At 36.8% G+C, this 27,209-nt stretch overlaps 1 protein-coding gene across 1 annotated transcript in view; it reads right to left on the bottom strand.

The window, feature by feature from the left end:
- The window catches only part of SCLT1 (sodium channel and clathrin linker 1), a 249,471-nt gene that overhangs the window by 131,948 nt on the left and 90,314 nt on the right, over positions 1 to 27,209 (bottom strand). Inside the window, exons 7-9 of the mRNA XM_052655079.1 lie at positions 25,492 to 25,614; positions 16,030 to 16,095; positions 11,773 to 11,843 (exon numbers count right to left, since the gene is read on the bottom strand). Of these exons, the coding sequence (XP_052511039.1) occupies positions 11,773 to 11,843; positions 16,030 to 16,095; positions 25,492 to 25,614 (260 nt within the window). The remainder of the gene's footprint in view (positions 1 to 11,772; positions 11,844 to 16,029; positions 16,096 to 25,491; positions 25,615 to 27,209) is intronic.

Genomic DNA, 27,209 nt, shown 5'->3' with positions numbered 1-27,209 from the left:
GAGTTTCACATGTTCATGGCTCATTCAGCTTTTGGTTTTGTTTTTTTTTTTTAATTTTTATTTTTACTTTATTTTACTTTACAATACTGTATTGGTTTTGCCATACATTGACATGAATCCACCACGGGTGTACACGAGTTCCCAATCCTGAACCCCCCTCCCACCTCCCACCCTATATCATCTCTCTGGATCATCCCTGTGCACCAGCCCCAAGCATCCTGTATCCTGCATCGAACATAGACTGGTGATTCGTTTCTTACATGATAGTATACATGTTTCAGTGCCATTCTCCCAAATCATCCCACCCTCTCCCTCTCCCTCAGAGTTCAAAAGTCCATTCTATACATCTGTGTCTCTTTTGCTGTCTCACATACAGGGTCATCATTAACATCTTTCTAAATTCCATATATATGTGTTAGTATACTGTATCAGCTTTTGTTTATTTTTAGCTATTTCAGGAGTCCTATGCTTATTTTTATTGAGCACCAACCCAAACTACTCCCCGATAGCTCAGTTGGTAAAGAACCCACCTGCAATGCAGGAGACCCTGGTTCGATTCCTGGGTCAGCGAAGATTTGCTGGTGAAGGGATAGGCTACCCACTCTAGTATTCTTGGGCTTCCCTTGTGGCTCAGCTGGTAAAGAATCCACATGCAGTGCAGGAGACCTGGGCTTGATCCCTGGGCTGGGAAGATCCCCTGGAGAAGTGAAAGGTTACCCACTCCAGTATTCTTGCCTGGAGAATCACTGTATGGTCCATGAGTCACAAAGAGTCGGACATGACTGAGCGACTTTCACTCTCACCCAAACTACACTAAGGACTGTTGTCAGCACTGTTGATACAGTGGCAAACTAGGAAGAAAAAGCCTCTGACCTCATAAAGTTTATATTGCTTTAGGGATACAGACAACAAATATGTAAACAAATAAATGAGATAATTTCAGAATGTGATAATGCAATGAAGCAAATTATATATAACAATGGGAGAGAGACTTGCATCATCAGTGACAACCTGTCTATAAAGAAGGAATATTTGAACTAACCAAGACAATGGGGCTGATTTAAGAAAATCTAAGGTGAAAGTTGGAGAAGGAAATGGCAACCCACTCCAGCATTCTTGCCTGGAAAATCCTATGGACAGAGGAGCCTGGTGGGCTACAGTCCATGGGGTTGCAAGGAATCAGACATGACGGAGCACACATGCACGCACACAAGGTGAAGAAATGACAGGCAGCAAGAATTAATAATAAATGCAAAGAGCATGAGAAAGGTACTTAATAAGGAACAATTAGCTGGGATGTATCAGAGAGAGAAAAGTGTAAGATGAACATAGAGAGGAAGGCAGAGACAACAGAGAATATAAGTGCTTCTGGGCAAGGAAAGAATTTTGGAATCTGTTCCAACTGCAATGAAATCCACTGAGTGCTGTAAGCAAGTGAGTGATGTGATTTGCTTTATGCTCTGAGGAGATTTTTTGGGCTAGTGTGTGAAGAATAAATAAAGTGGGGTAAGAGGGAAAACAGGAGGCAAAGACAAGGAAGAGAGAGTGATGGCTTGGGGTAGCGATGACAGTGTTGATGACTGGATTTATGATCATCTGGATCAGTGCAAACACAACTTGACTGTGAGGGTAAACCAAAAGAGCAGAACCAAGCAAGATTCACTGGTCTGAAGACAGTATCAGTTACTAAGATGGGGAAGATTTCCCTCCTCCCATCAATCAATCACAGCAATTCCATGTTTATCAATATATTAGGGTTTTGTGTTTAAGACTTTTTAACTAAAAATAGTTTAAAAACCACTGCCCTAGTATTCAAGTATAGAGCTCACAAAGTGATCAAGACCAGAATACACATGTGGGAAACACTGTCATTGAGATCAAGTTTAAGTTGGGTAGGGTAAAGGTGATCATCCAAGGAGGGGATGGGGCAGGGAAACTGTGTAACACGGCCAGAAATTTAAGAAATTTCTACTTTTAGCAGGTAGGATGGAAATGGGAAAAGCAAAAAAGGGAAACAGTGACAAAAGTTAGAGAAGAAATCAGAACACAAACAAAAAAGACCTAATAGAAAAAATTTTCAAGGACATAAAGAAGGAGAAAGAAGGATTTTGTTTTAAGGCGAAAATGGTACCAGTCAACTTGAGGAGGAGAATAGAGATAGGGGACCAAATCCAAATTGAAAGAAATTCTGAGGAACAACTACAGCAAATGCAGGTTTTTCCTCCAAGCAATTTTAAAGAATGGGAAGCAGACAATACAGTTATCTGAGGAATCATCAGGGGAGGTATAGATATTTATACACACCTGAGGTCTTAGAAGAAACTATGAGACTAAGATTTGTAAAAAGAGTGAATATAACTGATGGAACAACATACAAGAAGAAACAAGTTCAGGGTTGTACAGCTGGCAAGACATGGGGATATAACAATAGAAAGGAGGGGAAAAGAAAGGAACACTTTATCTAGTTCCTAGAAACTAACAGTAACAACAAAGGTAAGGCTAATTTCCAGAGCAAGGGACAGAACTTTTTCTATTGCAGAGATTAAGAAATTAGAAGACTGGAATTCACTATTATTTATAAAATAAATAATAAGAACCTAGTGTATAGCACAGGGAACTCTACTCAGTACTCTATTATGGGAAAAGAATCTTTAAAAAAGAGAGGATATATGTATATGTATAACTGAAGTCACTTCGCTCTATACCTGAAACTAACATAACATTGCAAATCAACTATACTTCAATAGACATTTTTTAAAAAACCAAAAAACTAAAGTTCATTCAGTTAAGCAACGTGGCCAAATCAAAAGGAAATTTAAAATAAGAATACTAATCTAAAGCTGTCTGACTTCAAAGTCTATGCTCTTTATACTTCACATCACACAGAAGTGTACTTTGGGGTCAGGTATACAAATGTGGAATGTCTGCAAAATAAAATTATCAATAAAAAATACATTTTGAAATAAAACTAGTATAAGAGGCAAAAGTTCCAAACATGAAGTTATGAATTTCTTTCTGCTGTTGACTAGTGTGTTCTAGAAGTAAAGTCTCATATTCTTCTTTATGCCCGAAAGTTTAAATGATAATGATACAAACATTTTTGAATAAGGGGTGACTAAGTAACCCCATAAATAACATTAAAGTGAAACAGGGTGAAGAGATAGGAAACTGACAGCAAAACCCTATTTCTTAAAACATGTTTTCTACTCTCAGAACAACTAGCTGCCAACACATAAGAAACTGTCTGGCAATTCTTATGACTAAGCACATCTGCTCAGGGCCGTTTCTCACACAGGACAGTTTCCAAGACTCTCTATGAATCAAAACCAGTGATCGATGAATTCCAGATTTCCATAGCATCTTTATAATAAAAGACACAATATTATTCAAATTGGAACATAAAACATCTGAGAAAAATCTGTTATCTCAGCTACAATAAAGGTACTACCTGGCAGAGGTACACACACAGTAGTCCTCCCTTATCTGCAGGAGATATGTTCCAAGACTCCCAGTGGACGCCTAAAACTGTGGATCCTACTGAAATCGACGTATACCATGTTTTTCTCTATATAACACATAAATCAAAGCTTAGATTGGGCACAATAAGAAATTAATGGCAAAAATTAATAAAAACAATTTTAACAATAACAGAAGTTATGTGAATGTGGTCTTTCTCTTATTGTACAAATTTAATGCCTTTTTCATCTTAACTAAACACTTATCATGAACCGTGGCTGTAACTTTTGCAGTTGGTGCAACAGCAAAATCAGCATGAATTTCTTTTTCCTTCTTCACAATTTCAGGCAGATTTGTTTTTTACCATTGGTTTTAGCAACCTCAGCAGAAGCTGTTTTTTCTTTATTAAACAGAGAATTTTCTCCTTTTCATTAAAGGAAGCACTTTAAGGCTTCTCCTTGGCATATCTGAATTGCCAACATCACTATTCTTGTGCTTTGGGGCATTATTAAGTTAAATAACAGTTATTTAAACACAGGCACTGTAGTAATCCACTAGTGACAGGATACAGTGGACAAAATTATGATTCACAACTGAGCAGCACGAAACACGACAGCACGAGATTTCATCATCCAGGACTACCAAGCGGACACATACGACTGCATGGCTGAGGAATATAAGAGGTAATTCTCTAAGGAATGACAGTGTAAGAAAACAGTTGTGCCCCCAAAGACTGGCGGCAAAATACACAAATAGAAAATCCACATAAATGAGCTTAGCTTTACTCCTCTGAGGAAATGCAATTTAATTAATTAACTGACTTACTGACTCAAAAAGTTGTTTCTTGTTTTTCTTTTTTTTCTTTTGAGCATCTTGCCAGATGTCTAGCACTGTCTTAGATGATGGTAAGGTGAAAAGGGCTACTTAAAGATCCACACTTTAAAGGAGCTTAAAAACTAGCAAAGTGATTAATATGCAAAGAATTAAGTACATTAAAGTGTTAAATATACTGCGACAGATAAATGTGCAGCTTATGGCTGAGGCACACAGGAAGGCACATTTGGTTGTACCTGGGGAGGAAGAAACCATAAGATGCAGAAAGTGATTTCTAGAAGATATGACACTTCTGAATCCTGAAAGCTGAGAAGATATTTATCAGGAAAAGGCATTTTAGGCATCAGGAACAATTTGAGCACAGGGAGGGATTTATGAAATAGCACAGCTTGTTTGGGTAACTGGGAACAGTTCAGGAAACTGAGATGAAGAGTGACAAGATATACAGTTAAGTAGCCAGGGGTCAGGTCATAGAAGACTTCATGTCAAGTTAAATAATTTCGATTATATCCCATAGGCATTTTGAAGTCATTGAAGGAGACTGACATGATCAGATTTTATTTCTGAAAGATCATTTTGATGACAGTATGAAAAAGGAAGATGGAGAAGAGGTAAGCCAATCTGGAGGTTACTGCAGAAGCTCAGATGAGATGATGGACTGAGCAAAGGCAATAACGTAATGATGCAAAAGTGAAGGATCTGAGAGACACTTAGAAGGTAGAGCTGGGACAGAAAAGAATTTAGGATGCCTCCAAATTTTGTGAAGCAGAAACTGAATGGTGCCATTTATAAATACAAAGGAAGATTCAAGAGATATTAATAACATGCTAAGTTTATTACCTCTGACTTATCTTGGTAGAGATAACCAAGAGATGTTTGAGCTACAAAAATTTAATAAGCTCTTATCTTTAGAGATTATGGAAGCTACAAAAGTGTACATAAGATGCAATAGGTCAAATTTCAACAATTTAGAGGCTTTCACATCATGTATAAACTTAATAAACACTGTTTCTACATTGAGAGCACACATGTAGTATGTAAGTCCTCAATAAACAAAAACAGATTACTAAGTTACAAATTCTTTATACGAAAATAGTTATCTATACCTGCTAATGAGATCATTCCTTAATGGCTAAAGTTTTTTAAAAATAAATACTCTGGTAATGCCTCTCTAATGAAAAGATACTATGAGCCCTTACACAAATGCTTTTGAGTCAATCTTTACACTACATACTTTTACAAAGATAATACTGTTGTTCCCAAAAGACACACAAATGAAGTCCTTTCCTTCAAAGACTTCACAAGGCAGATATAAAATCTGAGCACACATGGCCTGAAAAGTAATTATTTTCATGACTCAGCTGGGTATACATTATAAACAAATATATATGACAAAAAAAATCATCTAAAGAAAAAAACAGCATAAAATCTCAGTTAAAAGGAATAAACGCTCAGTACATCCACAAGAAAAGAACAGTAAAAAATCTGCTGGAATGAATGAGAGAAGTATTCCTGGAGAAGGCAAGCTTAAACCAGATTTAGAAAATTATAAATTTTCTACAAAACAGAATAAAGATCAAATGCAAAAAAGAAGGAATGGAAAGTTCTTCATGAGAAACAGCAAAATGACTCTCATATCTAACTGGAGGGTTGGGAAAGACCAGGTGAATGAAGCTTCTTTGAAACTAGGCTGACAAGTTTTGTCTGCTATGATGGGTATCATTAGAAACTCTTGAAAAGAAAAATGATAAAAGATTTAATTATAAGTTCATATGATTCTCATTTTTTTTTGTATCATTAACATCAAATAACAAATTGAAACTAGTACATTTTCAGTATAAGTATACACTTACACAAAGCTAGTGTTTAAAGAGTTTCTAATGTAGTTATTTTTGGCACAGATACACACATACAGGGCATCTCAAAACCTAAGTTCTGGTAATATCAATATGCCCATCATTCAGAATCTGTCAAACTTGAAAGCAACATCCTTTTCCCTAAAAGAAGCATCTGCTTATCCTTCTGTTCTTTCAAGCCTGTGGCAGGAAAAGCAAGCATAGTTTTATGTATACAACTCTGAATTGCTTAGTGTTAAGCTATGTAATATTGTCAGTAAATATTATGGCAAAGTTGCTCATGGACAGTTAAACACTTAAGATGTTTTAGGCTTTAGAAAACCAAAACTAGCTTTGTTAATCTGTAATCTCAATTTATAATCTTCAGACTCAGATGCCCCAAAACCAAATAACACAGTTGTCAAAAAACAATATATCCACTCATCATTCTTTAACGATCAACTTTCATTCTTGACTTCCTTACTGCTGTGAATACTGTTCGAGTCACGTTTAGAAACTCACTAGAGTAGCAATTACAAAACACAAGTTCTAATTTAGCTCCTCCATGAATTTGTTGTGCAACCCTGGAAGACAATTTCTGAGACTTTGGTTCAGTTTGGTTTCTTCTATAAATTCAGGAAGTTGAGCTAAATGATTATTAAGATACCTTTAGCCATAAAATTTCTTGATTCTTCCAATGTCCTTTAGCCCAGTATCAAAAGCCCAGTCTTTTTTTAAAGACTCTATATAGAGAAAAGGGGCAGAACTTGGTGATATTGGGCGAAAGGGCATTAGAAGAATCATGAAATTTTATGGCTAGAGGTATCTTAATAATCATTTAGCTCAACTTCCTAAATTTATAGAAGAAATCAAACTGAACCATAGTCTCAGAAACTGTCTTGCATTATCATCATATTGGGCTTCCCAATATGGTGGCTCAGATGGTAAAGAATCTGCCTGCAATACAGGAAACCCGGGTTCAATCCCAGGGTGGGGAAGATCCCTTGGAGAAAGGAATGGCTACCCACTCCAGTATTCTTGCCTGGAGAATTCCATGGACAGTGGAGTCTGGCAGGCTACAGTCCATGGGGTTGCAAAGACTGAGACACGACTGAGCAACTAACACTACAACAATCATATTATAGTAGGTCTTTATGAACCAATTTTCTTATTCATTTTCCTTCCAAAATTTCCACACCCTGATTTATCCTACTGATATCATAAACCTCATATTTTATTATTTTCTTCCACTCTTTTCTGAACCTTGAATGCAGAGTTGAGTTAATCACACTATTCTTTCTGTGACTCCATGATGTGCCCATGACTATTAGCTGTGAAAAATCTGCTCTTATTTATTTTTATTTTCCTGTTCATTCCCAACCTCTCTCATTCCCCTTCATTTTGTAGGTTCACATTAAAATATGACACATCTCTGGATATATACATATACTGGAAAAATATATATTATTATATACATGTATGTATTTTTGTGCCATAGATCCATATTTTTACTTTCTCAACATAACCTTGTTTTCTAGCTCTACCCTATGATTCTGTGACTACATCTTTACATGTAAATACATGTTTTTAAATGATGAACAGTATTCCACAGGATGTAATTACCATATTTTACTATCCTTCTCCCTATACTATTTCTGGACATGTTTTTATTTTATTCTTTAATAGCACATGCATGCACACATGCACAATATATGTGTGTGTATATACACACACACACAAATGTGTATATATATTACACACATAAAATTATTTTACATATATGAATATGTCATTTATAACTAAAACATACATGTCCATAATCTATGCATTGTTGCTTAAAACATTTGAAATGTATATGAATTACATCATACTGTAATCGTCTTTTACCTTGTTATAGTCCACAGTATTAACCTGCATTTTCCTGATTGCTATATTTTTGAAATGTTTGTTCATATCCTTTGCCCAATGGCGTATGGATTTTTATTTATTTTTATTGATGCTTAGGCAATGTATGCTCAACACTAATGCACTGTCAGCTGCACGCTTTGCAAATGTCTTCATTTGACGTATATTAATTTTTATAATGCAAGTTTTACATTTTAACATACTCAAATCAATTTTTACCTTTTTGGCTTGCGTTTAAATTTTGATTAAGAAGTACTTTCCCAGCAAAATTTATTAAAGGGAGATTTTTTTGTTTTGCTTTGTTCTTCTCTAGCACTTATTGCCTCTTAACATACTAAGATGTCATGTTTATTGTCTGCCTGCTCCTGCTAGATGTAAGTTCCAAAAAGACAGAGGTCTTTAGCTGTATTGTACATTGATGTATCCCACGTGTAGAGTCTGGCACATAGCTGATGCTTGCTAAATATTTATTGAAATAACGGATTCAATGTTTTAGAGAGGTGTGTTAAATCAAGCTGTTAATCACATAAATCACATCTTTTATATGAGTTAAATCTTTATTAAACTTATATTTAACAGATAAAGATTGTATCAGTGTTAAAATCTTTACTAGCATTATGGATTTGCTCTACGCCTTGTGTTTCTGTCAGTTTATGCTTTAGTATCTACATTTTTTATGATAAAACAATTTTAAAAACATGTTTTAAAAAATGTATATAACAAAAGATTCAATCAAATTGGCCTTTCTTCTAAACATCCTAAATTAGATTCATTTTAATTTCTTTAGTAGTATTAAAGTTTTATTTAATCACTATAAATAATAATATCTAACACTAACTATATGTATTTAATGTTCTAAAACTGCTCTAAGTGTAATGTCTGATGAATAGGTAGCCTATAAAAAGGCTACTAAATATTCTATTAAATATGAAAAAGGAGTAAAAGTAGAAAGTAAATTTAAGAATTTAACTAATATAGCACATCCCTAGTAGTATACTATATAATGTTATGGTTGATAATATTGATATGATATTCATATTATCTATAAGTAAAAAAAAATAGGCTATTAGTGTGTATACCACTTCCCTTTTTTTACTAAAATATTTAAATACACAAACCTAAGTTATACATTTAAGAAGTTAATAATGCTGCTGCTGCTGCTGCTAAGTCGCTTCAGTCATGTCCGACTCTGTGCGACCCCATAGACGGCAGCCCATCAGGCTCCTTGATCCTGGGATTCTCCAGGCCAAGAATACTGGAATGGGTTGCCATTTCCTTCTCCAATGCATGAAAATGAAAAGTGAAAGTGAAGTCACTCAGTCGTGCCCAACTCTTAGCGACCCCTTGGACTGCAGCCCACCAGGCTCCTCCGTCCATGGGATTTTCCAGGCAAGAGTACTGGAGTGAGGTGCCATTGCCTTCTCCGAAGAAGTTAATAATAGTTACCTCTAAATAATGGAATTATGAGATTTTTATTTTCCACTTGAGTTGCATAATGACTTTGTCTGGTCTTTGTCTAAGCTTCTAAGATGGGGCATAAAACCCTTAACTTTCCAAGTAAAGGCAATGTCTTTAGCATAAACTCAGGGGTAGTCTCAAGTAACGAACTGATTCATGGTAGGCACCTAGAGAGTTTCAGGATGGGAGGAGGTCTACTGGAAGGACCAACCATGTAACTACAGAGTTGGAGCTTTGAGCCATGTGATATAGGCCTGACCTCCTGACCCTCAGGGAAGGAAGGAGATCTGGAGATTAAGTTCAATCAAGTGATCAATGATTCATTCAATTAGTCATAACACTTAAAATTCAGAAACTGATTCACATAGGATTTTGCTCTTTGATGCAGTCATCATAAATTTCACTTAACTGTCATGTACACTTGTCTACATTTAATATAAAGCATGCTCAGCCACTCAGTTCTGTCCAGCTCTTTGTGACCCTTTCCACTGTAGCCCACCAGGCTCCTGTGTCCACATGATTCTCCAGGAAAGAATGCTGGAGTGGGCTGCCATGCCCTCCTCCAGGGCATCTTCCTGAGCCAGGGATTGAACTGTGTCTCCTGGATTGCAGGCAGATTCTTCACCTGCTGAGCCATCAGAAAGGCCCAATATAGAGCATATGCACATAATAAAACCTCAGTAAAAACTTAGGACACTGAGGCTTAGGTGAGACTCCTGGTTGGTAAACACACTGATGTCCCAGGAGGGCGAAACACACTGATTCTATTGGGAGAGGACACGAAGCTCTGCTTTTGGGATCTTTCTAGATCTCACCCAAAAGTCTCTTCTTTTGGCTCGTTCTGTTTTATGTCCCTTGTAATAAAATTTTAATCACCAGTATGGTGCTTTCCTGAGTTCTCTGAGGCATTTTTGAGAACTATCAACCCTGGGGGTTTAGGGGGAACACCAACATATTTGCATTCAATTGATCAGAGAGGTGTGAGTGGCCTGGGGACCCCTGAACTTGTGGCTGGTGTCTGAGTTGAGTGCAGTCACACTGGGGACTGTGCTCTTAACCTATGGAATCAGTATTAAGTTCCTGTCAGAATTTTATTGCAATTTGATGTCTTCATACTATTCAAAGTGTTTTTATAATGGACTTACATTACTTTTATAATGTTAAAAACTTTCATTTTGAAAAAAAAAAGATGATCTTGCAATTAAAATAAATCATTACTATTTTAAATTGCAAAATCATGAACACTGAAAGAAATAAGAAATAAAAGCCCACAAGTAAAACTGTCTAGGGAGAAAGAAGGTAAATTTACTAAATTAAATTTTAAAAGTTCATGAAGTTAATAAAACAAAAATATAAAGAGTGGTATATAAAACTTTGTAAAGTAGGTCTTTAAAAAACCCGATTAACATATCTGCAGGGCAAAATACATGATGGTAGGAAAAATAATTGGAGAAGGAAATGGCAACCCACTCCAGTATTCTTGCCTGGAGAATCCCAGGGACGGAGGAGCCTAGTGGGTTGCCGTCTACGGGGTTGCACAGAGTCGGACACGACTGAAGTGACTTAGCAGCAGCAGCAGCAGGAAAAACAAACTAAATAGCAAGACTCATTTAACAAACAGCAACAATGTATTTTTTGTAGAATATAAATATACAATTTAAAGATATTTCTATATGACAGCATCATAGTACAGAACCTTATATGACTATACTTCTGAATTTTAAGTATTATGACTAGGGGGAGTGAAAAGTGAAAAAATGTTTATTTTGGTCATTTAGAGTTTATCCTCTGAAGTCTATTAATGCAATGACTATTAAACCACTGGGTCATAATATATGTACGGTATTAAGCTGAGTGATTTTTAAAAACCCCTTACTAGCTGCCTTCTCCTCCCTTCCCCGGTCTCACTTCCCTACTTTTCTACTGCTGTTCACTGGTCTTACCTCTAAATAATGTACATGCTTTGAAACTCTTAGGGTCTGCTTATAAGGGAATTCAAAGAAAAATATGTGTAGAAACAAATTTTTAAGAGGACTGATTTTTTTCTGTAAGCACTGGATTTGCCAGCATGGGACATCCTTTCACATATATGTATTATCGTTGCCTCCTGACTAACAAGTCTTGATTTCAGTCTCTTCAGACTCAAAAGACCATGCACATGAGAAGTAACTGACAGAAGTTTAAAAGGGAGGGAAAAAAAAAACCATTCATGGAAAGAACTATGACATCATCACTTCCACTGAAGAAAAGTAATTATTGTAACAAAAATTATTTTTGACAATACCTAAGTTGTTTTCGGAGTTGCTCGATTTCCGCACTTTGTTCAGTTACTGTTTTCAGAAAATGTTGATTAGTCTGCCACAAGAAAAAAAAAAAAGAAAGAAACATTTAGTATTAGAACATTTAAAACTCTATGCCAGACTAACTGCAGGGTATGTAAGTAAAAAAAATGAACTTATGATAATGATTAGATTTTTTAATGATAAAATATAGCCCTAGCCCTCTTTCCTTGCCTTCCCTATTTCAGCAGATACCTGCTTTATTTCACACTACCTGTATTTACATTTCTGCATTTCCTGATTTTTTCCAGCCTTCTAAGCCTCCTTTGCTCACCTAAAGAGCGAAGTCTTTCTGTGTAGTCTTTTTCTATGTAGACGACTACAGATGGTGTAGAATTCATGTCCCCAGCCTGTTCCATAAGAGCCCAAAAACAATGAATGAAGGAAATTGGTAGGTAAAAATCCCAAATTCCCACGCTCTATGGTAGAATAATTCTGAGCCTGTTTATAAATTGGCTTCCAGAGTTCATTGTAGGATTAAGTTTCAGTTACCCACAGGGTTAATTTGCTTGACTGATAAAAATCCTTTATTGGCTGCCTTGTTCTCCCTTCCTAGCCTTATTTCTCCACTCCCCTACTGGTTTTTCCTGGTATTACTGCCCAAATAAATTATATACTTTGGGACGCTTTCCTCAAGGTCTGCTAATGCTAAAGGAAGATATGAAACAGCTTTCCAAGTGTACAAAAACTCTTTTTCTAAGGGAATTATCTTCCATAAGTGCTGGTTTTACCATGACGGTACAAATTCCTTATCATTGCCATTAGCTATATGCCTTAAAGGCAACTTCATATAAATTATTACCTTCTAACCGATAGTCTTGTTTTCAGTCTCTTCCCATTTTAACAGATCATTCACACCTCTCTCCAAGTAAAGTCCCTGAAGCAGTTTTCATTGAGCTTTTTCCATACTCTACCCAATTTCATGGACTTCCTATTTTAAATACACTTTTGTAATATCCCTCTACTTGGGATGTCCTCATTCTGCCAGCATTCAGCACTCCATACACCATGTGGTTCACTCACTCTTAAGACAAAACTGTTTCCTTTTTGCATTTTGATAAAACTTTATCTATACTTTCATAATGCACACTGCAGCACATTTAAGTACTGTATTTAAAGTTTAATATTCCTTGTTACAACATGAGCCTATTTTTGAAAACCAGTTCCACTCAGAACTGCCAGCATCTTGCACATGATTCAGTACTTTCTAAGTACTTGTACCTTTAAGGAATGAATGAACCCCTAATTAAGACATGAAAGAGAGCCTAAGGACTACATCTTTACCTTGGGAAGTGGACAACTCCAGTACAGAATTTAGTATTTAATTCACAGGCTACAATTTAAGAGACCATCAAAGCATACAGAGAAAGAATAGAATAATGAGAGGTAGGTGAATTAAAAAGTTAAAACAGAAAAGTGGATGTGACATAGGGCATAATCTATGCAAGACATATGATTATATAGCTGAAAGGCTGACTTGAAAATGAAATGATTTTGTTCTACGTTATTTCAAAAGATAAACTCACACATCAGCGGGAGGAAATCTGGTAAAAAGATTTTAGCTTTCTAATAATTAGCATTCAAAGGAACAGGCTCTTTGAGGGAAATGGCAAGATCTCTTACGAGGAAAGGATATTAAAAGCAGTCACTAGAGAGGATCATCTAAACTGAAAAGCATTTAATAGAAGGATGCCTGTATCATTTGAGGGACTAGATGATCTTTAATATCAATTCAAATTCTCCTGTGAGGCTATCTCAATGACTCAGCCCAAAATGATTCATGTTTCTGAATTCCTTTATAATGTTTGTAATGTACCATTAATGCTTTATTATAACTTATATAGTCGCTGAACTGGCATAACTAGTGCTTGTGTTTTTTTTACTATATGTGAGCACCTTAAAGGTAGATTATGTAATTAGCGGAAGTATACATTAGAATTGTGAATTTTAAGAAGCTAGTGTAGGGAACAATCACATATAACCTGCTAGCAAGCCTATTAAGAGCTCAACAATTACATCTGAATATGGCTTTATGATGTTACATATTTGTGATCACAAAGAAAATTATGTACTATATCAATAATACAGAATTTGGAGATTCATAAAGGACCCTGGAAGTCTCCCTTTCAATCACCAATTATTTCCAATGTCATTCCTATTCTACCAGTTAGACAGGGGCTCTGTGAACAAATGCACATTTCTCTTCAACTAGAGAACCCAGGACAGTGGAAGGAACTTAGTATGCAATTGACAAATATTTCTGGGTTAGAGATGAATATTTATATTTATAAAGAAAAATATGCTTTCAGTAAAGACAATCTGTAGGAAACATAAACTCTTATTATATCTATAGTAATAATAAATAAACATATTTTTAGGTATCATTTAGTTCAGGGCATTTTACATTCTGCCTATTACTAAAGTACACTGCTTGTGAAAGATTTTATTCATTGTTATATACTCATCAACTTTCTGTACATATGTAGGAATCTATTCATTTAAGAGTTTATTCATATAATCAGAAAAATTTTTAATGGAAATTATTTGATTTTGACTCAAATTTGCTTCTATGACCATGCTCTGAATGCTCTTGAGATTTACAAAATCTTTACAATCACTTAACATTTAGATTTAGTAGAATCTTATTTATATATACCTTAATGTATGATGTATTAAGACAAACTCTTAAAAAATTTCTCTTAGCATTTTTCTTTATTTTAACCACAGGATAGTCTTTTCTTTGCTCTTTATAACATAAATGCTTCATCCAACTTTCATTTCTGTATCTCTTTTATTATATCCATAGTTTATTATTCTTAGTTTTGGTCTGTTGTTATGAACACCTTACAATTTTTTTTTCTTTTTTTGGGCGGGGGGGGGGGGCTTCCCTGGTGGCTCAGATGATAAAGAATCTGCCTGCAATGTGGGAGACCTGTGTTCGATCCCTGGTTTGGAAAGATCCCCAGGAGAAGGGAATGGTTACCCACTCCAGTATACTGACCTGGAAAATTCCATGGGGTTGCAAAGTCAGACGTGACTGAGTGACTTTCACTCACTCACTAGAAATTTTTAAAGTATGTCCTGTAAATATTTACATAGCTTTCTATGATTTTCATCAGAATAATTTAGGGTTGAATATAATAAAATATGGGCACTGTGGTATAAAATTCCAAAGGATTATGTAATAGCACACTTTTAGGAAATATTGAAAGAAAGAATAAGCAATTGTGATGTTAGGTTAAATTATTCAATGTCATGTAGAAACAAGACTTCTTAATTAAGAAAATCAGTCATCATTTTATTTTGGAGCACTTTAGTACTATTTTAAAACTCTAAGAAGCACATTATTAAAAATAAGTGATTAGAAGTTTCCAATATTAACATAAATAGGGAGAAATTTAGTATTTTTTACATGGTTAAAGGAGAAATTTTTAAAAGTAGAATAAAATTGATTGGATAAACTTACTTTTAATGGCACAACTCCACTCTTAAACAAAGACATTTTCATTAGGAACTAACAAGGATTAGCAAGGTAACTAAGCAAAACGAAGAAAGGAAAGAGAGGAATTGTCTGAGATGTCATAATCCTATTACTCAACAATCAGGTAAAATAAAATTCCAAGAAGGAAAACAAAACAAAAAAAAAAAACAATAAAAAAGAAAAGTGTGTGTGTAGGGGTTAAAGAGCAGAACTGGGAAGGCTAATTCTACTTCTTTTGGGAAAAATTAAAGGGAAATTAAGGTGTAGCAATTCAGGTGATGGGTGGTCAATCAACTAACAAGTGGTTCTCAGTGGCCTACTGGTTTTAAGCATTTGGGCTACTCATTTGTCTAGCAGTTCCACCGTTCTTAGTTGATACCTTACCATATTTTAGAAGAAATGCTAAGAATAAAGAATGAACCCTACTCTTGAGGCACTCACAGTCTAGATTACGCTCAGGAGATTGTACCAAGAACCCTACGAGCATTTTCAGATTAGAATATATTTCAGATAGATGTTAGTTTTAGATCTCTAGAACCCACTGTAAACTCCCATGTCACGCTACTGAATCCAAATGAAAAGACAGATGAAAAGAGTACTGCCTACCTATGTTAATTTCAAGTTTTTTATCTTGTTGATTTACCTTAGCAAAAATACAACTACTTACAGTGACAATTTCTAATTTATGTAAAAAGTGCACTAAATGGATGTTTTCACTTACCATTTCTACATTCTCATTAGTAACATGAAGATGCTTGGTCAGCTGCTGAAAACTTGTCAGCTGATTCTATAGCAGGAAGAAAGGGTACATAAATAACATTGTGTTTAAAACCCATATTTAAAATTAGACTAAAATCAAGTCTAAAATCATTATGGCTAAATCTAGATGACATCACTTGCATTTCTTTCAACAAGTACTGTGAGATCAATAGTCAAAGAAATAAAAAGAAACAAATGTTTAATGCCTACAAAATTAAATAAGTTGACAATGTGGAAACTAACGTGGCTAATTATTTTATGTGAAATCATTATTTCAAGTCTCTTATCCTCATCCATCAGAGGGCAGACAGAATTAAAACCACAATCACAGAAAACTAACCAAACTGATCACATGGATCACAATCTTGTCTAACTTAATGAAACTATGAGTCAGGCCATGTAGGGCCACCCAAGATGGATGGATCACGGTGGAAAGTTCTGACAAAAAGTGGTCCACTGGAGAAGGGAATGGCATACCACTTCAGCATTCTTGCCTTGAGAAACCCATGAACAGTATGAAAAGGCAGAAAGTATGACACTGAAAGATGAACTCTTTCATGAACCAATGAAAGATGAACCAACAGGCTGCTGAAGAAGACCAGAGAAATAGCTCTAGAGGGAATGAAGAGGCGGAGCCAAAGCAGAAACAACGCCCAGTTGTGGATGCGTTTAGTGGTGAAAGCAACGTCTGATGCTATAAAAAGCAACATTCCATAGGAACCTGGAATGTTAGGTCCATGAATCAAGGTAAATTGGAAGTGGTCAAACAGGAGATGGCAGAGTGAACACTGACATTTTAGGAAACAGTGAACTAAAATGGACTGGAATGGGCGATTTAATTCAGATGATCATTGTGTCTACTACTGTGGGCAAGAATCCCTTAGAAGAAAAAGAGTAGCCTTCATAGTCAAAAGAAGAGCCCGAAACGAAGTACCTGGGTGCAATCTCAAAACAGAATGATCTCTATTCGTTTCCAAGACAAACCATTCAATATCACAGTAATCCAAGTCTATGCCTCAATCACTAATGCCAAAGAAGCTGAAGTTGAATGGTTCTATGAAGAACTACAAGACTTTCTAGAACTAACACCAAAAAAAGATGTTCTTTTCATCACAGGGGACTGGAATGCAAAAGTAGGAAGTCATGAGATACCAGGAGTAACAAGCAAGTTTGGCTGTGGAGTAAAAAATGAAGCAGGGCAAAAGCTAACAGAGTTTTGCCAAGAAAATACACTGGTCATAGCAAACACCCTCTTCCAACAACAAAAGAGATAACTCTACAAATGGACATCACCACGTGGACAATACCGAAATCAGACTGATTAAATTCGTTGTGGTCGAAGATGGAGAAGTTAGCAAAAACAAGACCTGGAGCTGACTGTAGCTCAGATCATGAACTCCTTATTACAAAATTCAGACTTAAATTGAAGAAAGTAGGGAAAACCACGAGGCCATTCAGGTACGATCTAAATCAAATCCTTTATGGTTATACAGTGGAAATGACAAATAGACTCAAAGAATTAGATATGATAGAGTGCCTGAAGAAATATGGATGGAGGTTTGTGGCATTCATTGTACAGGAGGTAGTAAAAAAACTATCTCTACGAAAAAGGAATGCAAAAGGCAAAATGACTGTCTAAAGAGGCCTTAGAAATAACTGAGAAAAGAAGAAAAGCAAAAAGGCAAAGGAGAAAAGGAAAGATATATTCACTTGAATGTAGAGTTCTAAAAACAGAAAGGAGAAAGAATTCCTAAGAGAACAGTGGAAATAGAGGAACAGAACAGAATGGGAAAGCCTAGAGATCTCTTCAAGAAAATTAGAGATACCAAGGAAACATTTCATACAAAGATGGCACAATAAAGGACAGAAATGGGATGGACCTAACAGAAGTAGAGGATATTAAGAGGTGGCAAGAATACACAGAAGAACATTACAAGAGAGATCTTCAGTTCAGTTCAGTTGCTCAGTCGTGTCCGACTCTTTGTGACCCCATGAATCGCAGCATGCCAGGCCTCCCTGTCCATCACCAACTCCTGGAATTCACTCGGACTCATGTCCATCGAGTCCGTAATGCCATCCAGCCATCTCATCCTCTGTCGTCCCCTTCTCCTCCTGCCCGCAATCCTTCCCAGCATCATAGTCTTTTCCAATGAGTCAACTCTTCACATGAGGTGGCCAAAGTACTGGAGTTTCAGCTTTAGCATCAGTCCCTCCAAAGAAATCCCAGGGTTGATCTCCTTCAGAATGGACTGGTTGGATCTCCTTGCAGTCCAAGGGACTCTCAAGAGTCTTCTCCAACACCACAGTTCAAAAGCAGCAATTCTTCGGCGCTCAGCTTTCTTCACAACCAACTCTCACATCCATACATGACCACAGGAGAAACCATAGCCTTGACTTGATGGACCTTAGTTGGCAAAGTAATGTCTCTGCTTTTGAATATACTATCTAGGTTGGTCATAACTTTTCTTCCAAAGAGTAAGGGTCTTTTAATTTCATGGCTGCAATCACCATCTCCAGTAATTTTGGAGCCCCCCAAAATAAAGTCTGACACTGTTTCCGCTGTTTCCCCATCTATTTCATCTATTTCCCATGAAGCGATGGGACCAGATGCCATGATCTTCGTTTTCTGAATGTTGAGCTTTAAGCCAACTTTTTCACTCTCCTCTTTCACTTTCATGAGGAGGCTCTTTAGCTTCTCTTTACTTTGTGCCATAAGGGTGGTGTCATCTGCATATGGGGTTATTGATATTTCTCCTAGGAATCTTGATTCCAGCTTGTGCTTCTTCCAGCCCAGCGTTTCTCATGATGTACTCTGCATAGAAGTTAAATAAGCAGGGTGACAATATATAGCCCTGACGTACTCCTTTTCCTATTTGAAACCAGTCTGTTGTTCCATGTCCAGTTCTAACTGTTGCTTCCTCACCTGGATACAGATTTCTCAAGAGGCAGGTCAGGTGGTATGGTATTCCCATCTCTTTCAGAATTTCTCACAGTTTATTGTGATCCACACAGTCAAAGGCTTTGGCATAGTCAATAAAGCAGAAATAGGTGTTTTTTTGGAACTCTCTTGCTTTTTCCATGATCCAGCAGATGTTGGCAATTTGATCTCTGGTTCCTCTGCCTTTTCTAAAACCAGCTTGAACATCAGGGAGTTTCACGATTCATGTATTGCTGAAGCCTGGCTTGGAGACTTTTGAGCATTACTTTATTAGCATGTGAGATGAGTGCAATTGTGCCGTAGTTTGAGCATTCTTTGGCATTGCCTTTCTTTGGGATTGGATGGTAACTGACCTTTTCCAGTCCTGTGGCCACTGCTGAGTTTTAATGAACCAGATAACCACGATGCTGTGATCAGTCACCCAGAGCCAGACATCTCTGGGTGCAAAGTCAAGTGGGCATTAGGAAGGATCACTATAAAGAAACTTCGTGGAAGTGATGGAATAGCAGCTGAGCTACTGCAAATCCTAAAAGATGATGCTGTCAAAGTGCTACACTCAATATGCCAGCATATTTGGAAAACTCAGCAGTGGCCACAGGACTGGAAAAGGTCAGTTTTCTGTCCAAACCAAAAGAACAGCAATGCCAAAGAAAGTTCAAACTACCACACAATTGCACTCATTTCACATGCTAGCAATGTAATGTTCAAAATTCCCTAAGCCAGGCTTCAGCATTATGTGAACTGAGACCTTCCAGATGTTCAAGCTAGATTTAGAAAAGGCAGAGGAACCAGAGATCAAATTGGCAATATCCACTGGATCATAGAAAAATCAAGAGAATTCCAGAAAAACTCAACTTCTGCTTCATTGACTACACTGAATACTTTGACTGTATGGATCACAAGAAACTGTGGAACATTCTTTAAAGAGATGGAAATACCAGACTACCTTATCTGCCTCCTGCAAAACTAGTATGCAGGTCAAGAAACAGAACAGGACATGGAACAACAGACTGGGTCAAAATTGGGAAAGGAGTACTCTGCTTATTTAATGTATATGCAGAGTACATCATGCGAAATGTCAGGCTGGATGAGGCACAAGCTGGAATCAAGATTGCTAGGAGAAATATCAATAACCTCAGATATGCACATAACACTACTCTTATGGTAGAAAGTGAAGAGCAACTGAAGAGCCTCTTGATGAAAGTGAAAGAGGAGAGTGAAAAAGCTGTCTGACAACTCAACATTCAAAAAATGAAGATCATGGCATCTAGTCCCATCACTTCATGCCAAAGAGATGGGGAAACGATGGAAACAATGACAAGCTTTATTTTCGGGGGCTACAAAATCACTGCAGATGGTGACTGTAGCCACGAAATTAAAAGATGCTTTCTCCTTGGAAGAAAAGCTACGACAAACCTAGAAAGCATATTAAAAAGCAGAGACATCACTTTGCCAACAAAGGTCCGTCTAGTCAAAGCTACGGTTTTTCCAGTATTCATGTATGGATGTGAGAGTTGGACCACAAAAAAAGCTGAACGCCAAAGAATTGATGCTTCTAAACTGTGGTGTTAGAGAAGACTCTTGAGAGTCCCTGGGACTGCAAGGAGATCAAACCAGTCAATCTTAAAGGAAATCAGTTCTAAATATTCATTAGAAGGACTGATGCTGAAGCTGAAGCTCCAATACTTTGGCAACCTGATGCAAAGAGCTGACTCATTAGAAAAGACCCTGATGATGGGAAAGACTGAAGGTAGGAGGAGAAGTGGACGACAGAGGTTGAGATGGCTGGATGGCATCACCGACTCAATCGACAGCCTGATTTTGAGCAAGCATGGGGAAGTGGTGAAGGACAGGGAAGCCTGTTGTGCTGCTGTCCATGGGGTAATGACTGAGCAGCGGACATGACTAAGTGACTGAACAACATCAAATTATTTCTAGAAATCAATCCATCAGGAGACAGGTATGATATAAACACCTTGTCCAATACTGAAAAACCACATTCAAACCTGTTTAAAACAAACCATGGCACAGTTATTATTGTACCTTTTCCTCTTCTTATGAGTCTCATGGTTTGACTGCCCCACAAGTTTTAAACCTTTTGATTATCTACTATGACCAAATTAAATATCATATGTGCAGGTGACATAGTTAGGAGGAGGTGTTAATATGTCAGATGAAAGATTTAAAGCTTGATAGCTAAAGCTTCAAATAAAGACAAAGTATTATCTGTAAGGTCTATGCAAAAAGCAACAGTAACAACTAAAACCCCCTAAAAACCCTAACTTCAAAGCTGTACCATAAAAAATGATCTTATTCAGGTGGAAAACAAAACCTAATGGCTTAGTTTACTGACCTAAATGAAGAAACAGCCTTCAAAAAGATACTTACATTAGAAATGATTTCTAGATCTCAGAGGTAAAAGTATTACAGCTCAGACTACATGTGTGTTATTTTCAAACCAAGGTATGTTGGGAAACATCATTTTGTAAACTGAAAAGGAACATAAGCATTATTATGATTTCTTTAGGTAAAAATACCCATTTGTAATGATTATAAAACAAATAGTCATAAACTGGAATTTGAAAACTCTGTAAGAGTTGAAGAGAGAGACAGTGATAGCTGCCTTCTCAAAAATCCACAGGAAAGGAATCAGAATGGGAATTACTCCATAGTTTTAAATGTTTGTTGTTGTTTAGATGCTAAGTCGTAAAAAAAAAAAAAAAGATGCTAAGTAGTGTCTGACTCCTTTGTGACCCCATGGATTGTAGCCCACCAAGCTACTCTGTCCATGGGGTTTCCCAGGCAAGAATACTTGAGTGGGTTGCCATTTCCTTACCCAGGAGATCTTCCCACCCAGGGATCAAACCCATGTCTCTTGTGTCTCTTGCACTGGCAGGAGGATTCGTTACCACTGAGCCACCAGGGAACCCTACAGACACATTCAAATCCTGAGTTACAACAAAGCACTCAGCAATTACAAATCATTTGCAGATAATAAGACTGTTAGATATTATATTAGGTATTCAGTCAGTTCAGTTCAGTCGCTCAGTCGTGTCCGACTCTTTGCAACTCCATGAACCACAGCACGCCAGGCCTCCCTGTCCATCACCAACTCCCAGAGTTCACCCAAACTCATGTCCATCAAGTTGGTGATGTCATCCAGCCATCTCATCCTCTGTCATCCCCTTTTCCTCCTGCCTCCAATCCCTCCCAGCATCAGGGTCTTTCCCAATGAGTCAACTCTTCGCATGAGGTGGCCAAAGAACTGGAGTTTCAGCTTTAGCATCAGTCTTTCCAATGATCACCCAGGACTGATCTCCTTTAGAATGGACTAGTTGGATCTCCTTGCAGTCCAAGGGACTCTCAAGAGTCTTCTCCAAAACCACAGTTCAAAAGCATAAATTCTATGGCGTTCAGCTTTCTTCATAGTCCAACTCTCACATCCATACATAACCACAGGAAAAACCATAGCCTTGACTAGACGGACCTTAGTCAGCAAAGTAATGTCTCTGCTTTTGAATATGCTATCTAGGTTGGTCATAACTTTCCTTCCAAAGAGTAAGCGTCTTTTAATTTCATGGGTGCAATCACAATCTGCAGTGATTTTGTAGCCCCCCAAAATAAAGTCTGACACCGTTTTCACTGTTTCCCCATCTATTTCCCATGAAGTGACTGGGACCAAATGCCATGATCTTCGTTTTCTGAATGTTGAGCTTTAAGCCAACTTGTTCACTCTCCTCTTTCACTTTCATCAAGATGCTCTTTAGTTCCTCTTCACTTTCGGCCATAAGGGTGGTGTCATCTGCATATCTGAGGTTACTGATATTTCTCCTGGCAATCTTGATTCCAGCTTGTGCTTCTTTCAGCCCAGCGTTTCTCATGGCTTACCCTGCATATAAGTTAAATAAGCAGGGTGACAATATATAGCCTTGACGTACTCTTCCTATTTGGAACCGGTCTATTGTTCCATGTCCTAACTGTTGCTTCCTGACCCGCATATAGATTTCTCAAGAGGAAGGTTAGGTGGTCTGGTATTCCCATCTCTTTCAGAATTTTCCACAGTTTATTGTGATCCACACAGTCAAAGGCTTTGGCATAGTCAATAAAGCAGAAATAGGTGTTTTTTTGGAACTCTCTTGCTTTTTCCATGACCCAGCAGATGTTGGCAATTTGATCTCTGGTTCCTCCACCTTTTCTAAAACCAGCTTGAACATCAGGGAGTTCACGGTTCATGTATTGCTGAAGCCTGGCTCGGAGAATTTTGAGCATTACTTTACTAGTGTTTGAGATGAGTGCAATTGTGCAGTAGTTTGAGCATTCTTTGGCATTGCCTTTCTTTGGGATTTGAATGAAAATTGATCTTTTCCAGTCCTGTGGCCAGTGCTGAGTTTTCCAAATATGCTGACATATTGAGTGCAGCACTTTCACAGCATCATCTTTTAGGATTTGAAATAGCTCAACTGGAATTCCATCACCTCCACTAGCTTTGTTATGTATAACATAAACAGCAGTGTTACATGTACGTATGGGGCTTCCCAGGTGGTGCTAGTGGTAAAGAACTCGCCTGCCAAGGAAAGAGAGGCAAGAGATGTGGGTTCGATCCCTGGGTCTGGAACATCCCCTGAAGGAGGGCATGGCAACCCACTCCAGTATTCTTGCTTGGAGAATCCCATGAACAGAGGAGCCTGGCAGGCTATAGTCCACAGGGTCACAAAGAGTCAAAACACAACTGAAGCAACTTGGCACACACACATGCACACATATGTATGTATAAATTACTATGAATTTCTCTAGGGAAAGTATGGTCCAATACTATGGTGAGAAAAGTCAACCCCCTTCCTAACCAAACACACATACCAATAACATAGTCTTGATAACAAGGAGAACTGCTTTCTTTACTATATGAGAATATGGTCAGAAGAATCTTTATTCCACCAGTTGCTTCGTTATCTGGCTTATTGTTGTTCCTCTTTAAACACATATTAAAGAACTTTATAATTCAGGACAACAATTAAACAGAATGAAATACGAGACAACAATGCAGCATCTCGTGCACTGAAAGAGTACAGGCAGTCCATGTCCTGTAGCCTTGAAAAGCATGATTTTCACTTACTATAGTACAGTTGAATTATATTAGTCCTGTATAACAGGATTCAAATCTCAGTCACAAATACATTAACTGCATAATACTATAGAAAACATTGATTATATATCACTCAGTACATTAATTATTATTACATAAAACGCAGACTGTACTGCTAACTCTTCAGTCTACAACTGACCATGTGATAGCAGAACATCATGATCGGTGTCTAATTACTTTCGGTCCCAGAGTTTCTGTTATTCAGTTCATGCAGAGACAGCAAAGTGTGCAGTTGTGCTGTCTCCTTTTCTTCCAGTGATAATATACTCATGTGACATTTTTAAGAAAATTGATAACTGAAAGAAGGAATTAGCCAATGAAGATAAAACTGCTGCAAAGAAACAGAAAGTGATAACTCTGGGTAATGTTGTAAATGAAGTTACAGGAGAAAATATCTGAATGTGAGAACATGGACACTGCCACTATTCAGGAGACTACAGACACACCGGCAAGGGTAACTTAGTGAAAGTGAACCCAACATGAGTGAAGAAAGAAGTTCTGATGAAAACTATGGAGATGTCCTAGAAGGGGGACTAGCAAAAAATTCACATCACAGGAATACTAAGGTTATTTCATACATTGAAAGTTCAAAGGATAAAATGCTGGAAGCTGATCCGAACTTAGAAAGGAATATTCTAAGTTCACCAAAGCATAAAAAAGATACCTGCTCTCTGTCATAAAGTTTTCAATATACCTAGCAGAAAAAGAATCAATGGAAAGATAAGGGAGGTAGATTTTTCAATGGAATGGATGGTCTTGTGAGATAGTGAGTGTATGTTAACAGAGATATCAAACAAAAGTTAGATGCCCACTTTAAAAGGATATAAAATGATTCTTGCTTTGGACATAAAGAAATCCTTAATAACCATTAAGATTCTTTCCTCTTTTAAAATCCTATTCTGATGAGTTTATGTTAGAGGCACTTGACATCTATTTCAGTAAAAGGTCACATTTAAGGTTGTTAACATTTTTGTTTTACACAGTGTTGTCATATTTGAGTAGCCTTCTTCACTGTCCATAAACTAATGAACAGTTTTGGTCTTTTTTTAAATCAGGTAAAAAAAATCAGGAATATGAAAGTTTTAGAGATTCATTTATACATAAAATCTTATGGCCGCTTTTTAGCCCTAAATACAGCTTTCAGTGCTAATAACATTATAAAACCCAATGTACACTAGGCACTATTTAATCATTTAGTGTGTTCAAAAGATTTCTAACCATCAAAGATCTATTTATTGCCAACATAAATATTACACTAGAGACTTGGGCATTCTTCTCCAAAACTGAATTTCTCCAGAATGCAACTTACTGATACACAAGAAAACCATGAAATCCAAAATTACCTTTTGCTTTTGACTTTCAAGAACATGAATCTGGGCCTCAGTCATATGTTCTTGGTAAAGTTTCTGTAGCTTACACAACTCCTGAGAAACAGTCTGCCAGAGTTCTATAGCCTGAGCTTTTTCCTATAAAAGAAAAACATTAGCGAACTCATTATTAGTAGGCTACCGCACAGGATAAATGAATCACATTCTTTTACACAATGAGTTCATATACATAAAGTCACAAAATAAAAATAGAATTTATACAAGATGGTATGGTTGCAATATTTTTGATGATAGAAAGTTGTATTAATAATTAGAGAGTAAAACTAAACATGAAAATTCTTTAGTTTGAAATTTTCTTTTTATTCAGATTTAATAGCAAAATGAAAACCCTTCAACCAGAGAGAGGTTTAAACCACTTTCTTTGTTTCACAAAAAAGTGTAAGCCATAAAAATTCTACAAGTGTAAGCCAAGAAAACTATCCTTGGTAAAGCACAAGTGGTTTTTTCTGATTGCAAAAGTTATGTTTATCTTAAAAAATTAGGAAAATACAGAAAAATGAAGAAGAAAAAATTACCTGATTTTTTAAAACCACATGATAATAAATACTGCTAACATCTGGACACAATCAACTTAATAAATGTTGGATGTATTCTTGTTTATAAATGTGATTTGAGGGGAGAATTTTGTATTTTTTCTTAAAGGAAAAAAAAAAGGACTGATACAGTATGTTGATTGTATTGTACTATTTTCATTGGGCATTTTAAAATAAGAATTTTATCAGGCCATTATTCTTTCAACAAGTATTTCTCAAAAGTGATACAGGGACCCTTTAGACAAAATTATGTTCATAACAAAAGGAAGGCATTATTCTCTCTACTCTCATCTGCACATGAGTTTACAGTGGAGTTTACCAAAGTTTATATGATGTAACCTGTGATATGGTCATTGCTCTAATGGCTACTGAAATGCATTCCTAGGTTCCTATTTGTTCTAAAATGTCCTAGCTTTGTATTCTTGCCTCCTTTGTCAAAGATAAGGTGCCTGTAGGTGCATGGATTTACCTCCAGGCTTTCTGTCTTATTCCATTGGTCTATATTTCTGTTTTGTGTCAGTACCATACTGTCTTGATGACTATAGTTTTGTATTATAGTATGAAATCAGGAAGAATGATTCTACCAGCTCCATTCTTTTTTCTGAAGATGGCTTTGGCTATTCAGGGTCTCTTGTGTTTCCACTGAATTGTGAAATTTTTAATTCTAGTTCTGTGAAAAATGCCATTGGTAAACTGATAAGGATTGCACTGAATCTGTAGACTGCTTTTGATAGTATATTGATTTTTGATACCACTGATTCTTCCAACCCAGGAACATGAAATTACTCTCTATCTGTTTATGTCATCTTTCTTTCATAAAAGGAGGCAAGAACATACAATGGAGAAAAGACAGTCTCTTCAGTAAGTGATGCTGCAATTCTGAACAGCTACATTTAAAAGAATGAAATTAGAACACTTTCTGACACCAAACATGAAGATAAACTCAAAATGGATTAAAGACCTAAATGTAATGGCTCGGATGGTAAAGCGTCTGCCTACAATGTGGGAGACCTGGGTTCAATCCCTGGGTCGAGAAGATCTTCAGGAGACAGAAATGGCAACCCACTCCAGTATTCTTGCCTGGAAAATCCTATGGATGGAGGAGCCTGGTAGGCTACAGTCCACGGGGTTGCAAAGAGT

This window comes from Budorcas taxicolor, chromosome 17, assembly GCF_023091745.1.
Source record: "Budorcas taxicolor isolate Tak-1 chromosome 17, Takin1.1, whole genome shotgun sequence".
Classification (NCBI taxonomy): domain Eukaryota; kingdom Metazoa; phylum Chordata; class Mammalia; order Artiodactyla; family Bovidae; genus Budorcas; species Budorcas taxicolor.
This window is presented reverse-complemented; position numbering and strand designations above follow the sequence as displayed.